General features: G+C 33.7%; 1 protein-coding gene across 14 annotated transcripts in view; it reads right to left on the bottom strand.

Moving 5' to 3' along the window:
- The window catches only part of CCDC171 (coiled-coil domain containing 171), a 163,502-nt gene that overhangs the window by 79,557 nt on the left and 75,314 nt on the right, over positions 1 to 8,631 (bottom strand). For 13 of the 14 annotated variants that reach the window (XR_012053021.1, XM_072922340.1, XM_072922341.1 and 10 more), the window contains 4 exons: positions 8,208 to 8,324; positions 3,264 to 3,553; positions 2,415 to 2,594; positions 537 to 722 (listed from right to left, as the gene is read on the bottom strand). Coding sequence is in view for 13 of the 14 variants with exons in the window: in XM_072922340.1 (XP_072778441.1) it covers positions 537 to 722; positions 2,415 to 2,594; positions 3,264 to 3,553; positions 8,208 to 8,324 (773 nt within the window). In the remaining variant the exon portion in view is untranslated. The remainder of the gene's footprint in view (positions 1 to 536; positions 723 to 2,414; positions 2,595 to 3,263; positions 3,554 to 8,207; positions 8,325 to 8,631) is intronic. The other variant, XM_041711376.2, reaches the window with a different exon arrangement.

Below are 8,631 nucleotides of genomic sequence, written 5' to 3'. Positions count from 1 at the left end.
CCTGTAATACTCCCTCTGTTCCTTTGTTCGTCATCAGAGATTCTGATAACATCATCTTTTCCCTCATTACGTCTACAGAAAATTCTAAATTCTGATGAAAAAAGGATTTCTCTCTATTGTCACCTTGCATATTCCAAACTGACAAACATATTATCCATCCTAAGATTACATTCATGAAAAAGATAATCCAGGTTTTAAAATATTGTGACCTCTATCAAAAATCAAAGTATCCCTTTACTTTTTCATTTATTTTTCTATAAATTGCAAACACCTTGTGACAGTTAGATCTGTCACTTACGTCCCCTACAAATTTCAGACACTTCACATGTATTACTACTGTACACCACCCAGTTTCAAGAGCAGAAAAGTGATGTTATACCTTGAAGAATCTTGAAAGTGTTTCTGAGAACCCTAAAATTTCAATGGGTATGTAGTATGTGTGCATTTACATTTTATTTTCACAAGAACTATGACATTTGACTTATTCACCAAAAAATAAATTTCAGGTGCCTAATTAAGAGCAATAATCATCTTACCTTTACAGATTCACTTAAGACTTGGGTTTTATCTGCTTCTTCACTGGATTGCCATTCTAGTTTATTATTTAACTCCTGTAGCTGTTGTGCTTGTTCATTCAAAAGCAATTGTGCCTGATGCTCCCGATGTAATGCATTACTTAATTCTTCACATACACTTTCAAACCTCTCATTGGTGATTAATTTCTGATAAGAGAAATAAATTGTGTTTTATTATGTAACTATACTTACCTGTTTATGTACTTGACTTCCCAAGTTCCACTTGTTCCCAAGTTCCACTTGGGAGTATATTAAATTCTAAGACAAAAGCATGCTAAAGGTTATTATTTATTTAGGTTTTTTAACTCAAAGACAGACCACCAAGCAATAACATGGTCAGACAACTTTATTCACTGTATTTTTTCAAAACAGCATTCAGGCTACAGTAAACAGTATGCATTTCTATTGTATTCAAATTAACACCCTAGATTGCTAAGAACCAGTATTTAGAAGTAAATGTGCAGATCAATTTCCCACATTTTCGTGCATATCTTGTTAATCCTTGTAAAGGTCTTCCTGAACACTTTCTTCCTTTCAAAAAGTGTTCCAGAAAGGTAAAATAGTTATTCAAGGAAAATCATTCTCAACATTTGAATGGCAATCTAAACTGTGATAATTTCTTCCAATTTTCCCAGAACTGTAAGCAATAATGAGCAGTATGAGCAGTACTGTGAGGAGTATGAGGAAAACTAAAGATAAGCAGATACAATTTGGTCTGAGTTAAAGACCCCAATGTTTTACCAGCTAGAAACAGGAAAAAGAATAGATTTGACACTATCTGTTAAATATTCTCTGCTTGGAAGTGTCTTGATTAGGACATGCTGACAAGTCTACCAACTAGGCTTCAGGATCAAGTCACAGCTACAGAAAACACTGCTTTTTCTGGGCCACAGCTGTTTTAGTTGTACAGTGTGCCTGTTGAGCACATATAAGAATTCTTAACCACTCACTATCTCAAATAGTTCAAATATATGTTCAATTCTGAATGCAACCTACAAGAAATAAGCATAGTAGGAAAGGTGCTTAGTGAACCTCCAGCATGCTAAAGCAAGACAAGTTTCTCCAAGTGCTGCTGGCACGGTTCCGTACATGTGACAGGGTTCTAACTGGGAACCCACCAAATAGCATCATCCCTCCATCACCATGTCCATTAGTCACAATACTGTGGTTTCAAGCAGTTAAGGAACCTTTTTGTTGTGTCTTCTTGTTTATGTCGGACAATGCTATTTACAAGCTAGCGAATGCATAGTGTGTAAGTAAATCAGTTAGTGACAGCTAGGAGTAACAGGAATTGGTACACATATGCTAGCCGGAATGTAGAAGAGGGCCTTTCTCCCCCTTCCATAAACTTAGTCCTTCAGAGGAACAGCCACACTAAAATTTGCATTGACTAGCTCAGGGCATAACACAACATCAAAGATACAGTAGATGTCTATCATAATATTCAGCAATATCCACACAGAGTTTATACTTCTTGAAGTTCTCATGAACACACTTATTAAATACCCTCATGGCAGCTGACTTTAATCTGCTGAAGTGAGATCTATAAATGCTTTTTGGGTATATAAATCACATCAACATTTTCAACATATAGAAGAAAACCTGGTTGCTGAAGACGAAACAAATAATTTACAAGAGCACCTCATTCTACAAATCAAAAAGAAACTCTCAGGGAAGGGAAAGCTTTCTAAACAATTCTAACTTCTAGTTGAGTGACACTTACAACGCAAACCTTCTGGAAAAATTATTTTAATATTAGAATGATTTTATACTTATTTTTCAAAAGAACACACAAAAATATGTCTTATAAACAGTCACCTCTAAATCAAATATACTTACTTGCTTAAGCATATTTAATTGTTCTTGCAGCCTCTCTGCTTTGTCTGCTTCTTTTTTTATTTCACTGAAATTCAATTTGAATTCTGCAAGTTGTAGGCGCAGTGAGCGACGTTCTACTTCTGCTGTATGAAGTCTTTGTGTAAATTCAAATATTCGCTTTTGCAAGGATTCAAAGTTTTTCTGTTAACAAGCAGAAACAAATTTATGTGCTTTAACATGAGCTATTTTATCAATAAAAGAGTCACATGTAGTACCCAAGCAAATTAAACAAAGCTCTCATTTTGTCCACCATCTCTAAGATGCACAAGAGTGCAAAAAAGTGAACCTGTATCACCTTCATACTCTTGAGGGTAACTGAAAATTTTGTTTTCAAGGAAGCGCTATTTTAATGTAAGGCCCACAATAAAAGACCAGTTATTTCAGTAGCTTTCTCCATTCCCTCTGATTATAGGGAAGAAGGCGATCTTTACTGAAAGACGGAACACAAAGCATTAGAAAACAGAAGAAAAAAGCCCCCCAAAAAAACACAACAGAAAGACAACTCCATAACATTTACTTGAAGCCAAAAGCAATTAGTTCCTACAAAGCAATACTACTTTGAAAGAACCTTAAAGACCCTTTTCCTTGGATACATCAAATCTCTTCTTAAAATTCTTTGACATAAAAGAAAAAAATATATTCATGCTCTAATGCTTCTGGGTGTTGGGAATCTGATGTCTACATGGTTGACTTCAATGTAACAGTCTCATAAACTGAAACAAAATTAATGGTACTATCAAGAGAGCTTCATCCTAACACTTAGGCCATGAACCTACTGCTTACATGAATTAGGACTGTAATTATGCATACCATACTGGATACTCTGTCACACAATCCAGCTTCCATGGCCTGGGTATTTATTTTATTAAGTCCATGAGCCAGGCTCTGTACCAAGGAGTCTTTCTCCAGATAAGTAATGTACTTGCTGTGGTCTAATGGAACCGTCTCCATTATAACATTCAGCTTGTCCATAAGTTTTGAAAACGAATTCCTGGCTGCATTTACAAGTAACTTTCCAGAAACCCAGGACTTTGTACCTTTAAAAAAAAACCAAAACACAAAGACAAACAAAACCCCCAAACAGTCAAACAAAAAACACCCTAAAACAACAAAACCAAATCAAAACAAAGAAAAGAAACATCAAGTACGTTTTTAGCTCCAGTTTCTTTCAGCGAAAGAAAACACAACAAACAACATCTCTATGATACACAATAGAAATTTTCCATTAAGGACGGGAAGATTGAGTTCAAAGGAATATCTCAGAGAGAGACTTCAAGATAAATTGTGTATTTAGCTATGAAAATTCTACTCCTATCAATTTACGAATGGGAGGGTAGAATAAGATTCTAAAGAATAGGATTTGTCACAGACTACTTGTCCAGTTGTTATCATGTTCTCCAATACCATACTTTTTAAGGCTTTCTTTAGTGTTCTAATTTTGTAATTCAGAAAACATGCAAGACAGATGCAAGCAAATGGAAGTCAGATCAAGTAAGTCAGAAGTGATAGCACATGGTAGAACACTTTCTGTAATATTTACAATGCAAATTTCTGAGGGTTTCCTATTTTGCCTCCCTCCCCTCTACAGATGTCTAAATCATTTGTGTTCAAAATTAGTGAGGCTTGGTACCTTAATGCCATACTATTTATATTCTGAGACAAGAGAATATAATTTACCTTATTCCAAGGCAATTAAAATTTTACAGCTACAATTACGTATTTTCCCACAGGATTTTGGTAATCATCCTTCTCATATAATGGACTTAAGGCCCCAGCACACCCAACATGTCCTGCTTACTGCTAGATTCGTCAGGTCTGTAATTAATAATTGTGTTTAATGTTGATAAATAAAATTGTCAGTGCTCCTTCCACTAATTGGTATTCCAGATAACAGTTAATAGGTTTATTTATGCCTTAATAAAAGTCTTGTAATTTAGTTTTCCCTCTGCTAGGCAGGTCTTAATCTGTCATTACTTGTCTTATGATACTATCAGTGCAAGATGACAAGCATAGAAGAGCTTATTTACATTCAGTAGTACAGCAGATCTCCTGTTGCTGCAGTGAACTAAAATATTTACTTAAGAGTATAAACAGAAAAAAAATAACCCTGGCTTCAGTTAAAGAATTTCTGTTTATAGACTGTGAAGGAAAAAGCCAAAGATACAAAGCAAACAGAACATGATTATTGATATATTTTTATTACAATTCTCATTGTAAAGAAGTAATTTATATGTGAGGTTGAGATTTATCTGTAAGCAATAACAAAAAAAAGCACATGAAAAAATCAAATATTTTATTTTCAAAGCCATTTGCCTGCTTGGTTTTGAAATAGCACCACTCCAGTGATTCCAGAGCTTAAGTGGAGTATCATTTTTGAGTACACACTCTCCATAACCTCAGTTTCTAGTAGATTTGTCTTTTCTTCATGACTAAGATAGCACCTTTTAAGTTAAAAATCTTACGAGGCATTTTTATCTTGCACTTCAAATTACTAAACATCCTTTGCAATAAAAAAAATATATTCTTTTCATACCCAGAAAAAACTGCTATTTCAATTCTCCAGTCAGAATGCATTCACTAGTTGAACAATTACTTAAATTAACCTAAAATTAAAACTAGAACATTTTTATGGCCTTCCATGTAAGATGACGCCAAAACCTTCTCAAAAACTGTCCTTTGCCATGATATTTGTTATATATAGAATAAAGAAGCTCAGTGAGCTACTGTTCCTTCACTTTTCCCAGTATTTCTACTTGCTGTCTCAGGTTATGAAATTGCTTGCCTGACAGAAGCACATATGGTTTCTCCATATGTACAGTACCTAGCATGGTAGCCCCTTTCCCTACACCTAGAATCTCATGTTTAACTGTATCAAAAGTAAATTTAAAATAATAATTCAGACAAATATGTTGTAGCATTTTCAAATGATCATTCCACTTCCCAGCAAACACTCCTCTTAACCAGTATAGTTCAACATCCACAACTTAAGGCATTTTCTTGGGATATCGATAAATAGTCATGCCCTCCATTATTTTTATGAACTAAATAGACAGAAATATTTTGAAGTTACTGATTGCTTTGAAATATTAAATGAAAACATAAATCAGTTCCACAAGGAACTGTATCCATAATAACTGAGGAGAATAGACTGTTTAAGTATATATATCTTAAGTATCTGCCATGAAGGATGAAAGAATTACAATAAAAATTAAATTATGTAATAAATTACGTAGTTTATGTGTCTAAGAAATTGTTAATACAAATACAGATTTATGACAAAGAACAATTAAGTCTTACATTAAGCAAATGTAAAAAAAAAGTGTCAAACAATATTTCACTGAAAGATGAAAAAACAATTCTTGTTTATTCTGTTTTGGTGAAATTGAACCCACTCAGCAGGATTAACTTCGTACTATGCAAGACTAAAATGTTCATGTCAAACTTTTAAAGCTTTGTATACTTAACAATTTGTGAAATTTGTATGGAAAACATTGGCTTTTACTGTCTCTGGTTTATGATAGTACAGATTTTGTTCAAATAAATCTAAAATCTAACCTTACAGAAAAACCCAAAACAAACTAAAAAACTCCAACACTGCAATGAACTTGCATTGAAACTGAAGAAAAGAGATCATTCCAAGACATGCTGGAATGAGACCCAAACTAACAATATGTAGGGAAACGATCATCAATGTCAAAACAAAACCACTTATTTAAAAGATCGAAAAAGGTCCCTCAAATCAGAGCATACAGATCCAAATGTTCCAGTGTCATCTGAGTTTGTTTGGATTTAATTTTTTCAGCTGCCTCAAATGGTTCCAATCTAGCCATTTTTAAACATAATTTCTAAGACAATGAATCATTCCATCTTGATCATCCAGACAGCACCTTCTTGTAGCACTTTCTCCTGTGATGTACAGTCGAATCTGGAACTGCCATTATTTAAAGATATGAAAGGATTGCCTATTTACAATTTTTTAAGAAATCCAACATAAGTGAAGTCAGTTTGAAGATTTAAGTCCTACTTAAAATATTACTTATAGAACATAATGTAATTTTCTAAGTTTGGAAAGTTTCAAATATATTCCTTCACAGCCTAATTACTTTAACACTTCCAGAAATTTAATATCTAACTTTAAATTATTTATTACTATTTTTGGAACCAAAGATTCTTAGGAGACTTGATTTCACGATCAATAGAATTCCAAGTAATACATGAGCAGTTAGACCTTGAGTTTCTGTGGAAATCACTTAAATAGAGATAAGATATGAAAGAATCACCAAACTGACTGTGGCCGTAACATTCCCAGCATGCTTCTTCCTAATTCTCAAAATCAAGCCTGTGTTGACTGCAGAGATATCTAGTAAATACAGACCAGCAGAATTCTCACATACTTCAAACTGCCAAAATATCATGACGTTTAGGGTATTCTAACCAGTTGCTTCAGCAGATCCATGCTGCTGCTGCATTTCTCTTAATTCGCCTTCAATTTGCTATTCCCATTCTACGCACAGGAACACTTGCAGTATAAACCCTGTAAATATTCTGAAATACAGTTAAAACTTTGCTTTGTAAGGATATAAATTTAAGTTACTGAAAACAAGATGACCAAAGCAGAGAGCTTCTGAAACTGAACCAAAACACTTTTGTTTCAATGTCTTCTGGTATTGGTTTGCTATTTCAGCTACTGAGAAATGAAGCATCTTATCCCTGTCCTGCTACTTCCATTTATTCATATAAATTATCCCTCCTTAAACGTACTTCATTCTGTGACAGAAGTGTTGGTATTTTAAAACTACAAGTTACTAAAGAACTAAGGATGGCAGCAAAGCAGAGAACCAAGCAAAATCTTACATCAGTTCTCGCTGCAAATAAATTAAGGAAAATAGTTAACAGCTAGGAATCATGAGATATTTCCAGAGACTGACACTACAATTTTTCATAGGCATAGTAAAATTCTACACAAGCAGAGACTGAAAAAATTAGGAAATCTAGATACAAACCTAATTAAACACAAACTTAGAGAGGGAAGACTGCAGAAACATAAAATAAGGACTGCTATGCATTGTATAAACTGAAATCATTTTATTTCTCTCTCCAAAACTGTAAGATAGCAAGTAAAACACACAAATATATTATCCATGAAATTCACTGTTTTCCAGATTTGAAACTACTAAATTCATACTATATAAAACACAGTAGGAAATTATTTCCTTTCAGTCAGCAGCTGTAATGTCCCAAGTCAAAGATGCACCAGTTTTAGACCTTGCACTTAAGAAATACACAAATCAAATAAAAACAAAACTGCATAGACTTTCTCTATGAAAAAATATCAGGTTGAGCTCCAGGAAAACACTTATTTAATATTAAACCAGATGAAGAAGATAACTAGGAACCTTGTAAGAGTTACTTAATTTAAAAGCTTAGCCTACTTTTCAGGCTAAGCTTTTAAAAACAGGTTAGCCAAATATCTATTTCTGTGGTGTAGGTTATTTTTAATATCTCACAATCAAACAGGTAGAACGGTATATATGCTTTCCAAAAGCACTCTCTATCCTTCTGTTCCTATGACTCTATATACCAAAAGGATAAAGTATCACTTCACCAATTAAAGAAAATTCAATATGTTCCATCAATACAGCTCTCAGGAGATTTGATCCAGAATAGTTTAAATAAATCCTAAAAATGGAGATGATGTAACCACGCTGATTATTTTTTAAATCTACAACTATAATAATATACTTTTAAAATTACCTGGTTTGTTAACAACATCCTGCAATTCAGTGACGGAACTGATTATTGCAGCAAGGAGGTTGGAACTAGCAAACCAGCTGAGTGCTTCCACACAGTCAAGCGCTTCCTCGTCACAACCTATGGAATAGAATTGCAGTTACCAATATAACTGAATAACTTAGATGAGGCACACTACTTTCTTTTTCAGAAATTGATGAAAGCTAGAACTACATAAGCCACAGACTATTTTCAGGACAATTTAGACTGTATTTAATATGATTCCACTGGCACTAAACCAGAAAAATAGATTAATCTTCTAGTTTGGAAAGCACTTTTTATACTTTTCCTTGTAGGGGGAGGCATAAGATGGTTTGGTAATAGAAATGGACTAAGAGGACTATGTATTTCCATTAAAGGAAATCCAGAAATCTTACATTAATGTTTT

This window comes from Taeniopygia guttata, chromosome Z (assembly GCF_048771995.1).
Source record: "Taeniopygia guttata chromosome Z, bTaeGut7.mat, whole genome shotgun sequence".
Taxonomy (NCBI): Eukaryota; Metazoa; Chordata; class Aves; order Passeriformes; family Estrildidae; genus Taeniopygia; species Taeniopygia guttata.
Note: the sequence above shows the minus strand (reverse complement) of the source record. Positions and strands in the feature narration are given on the sequence as shown.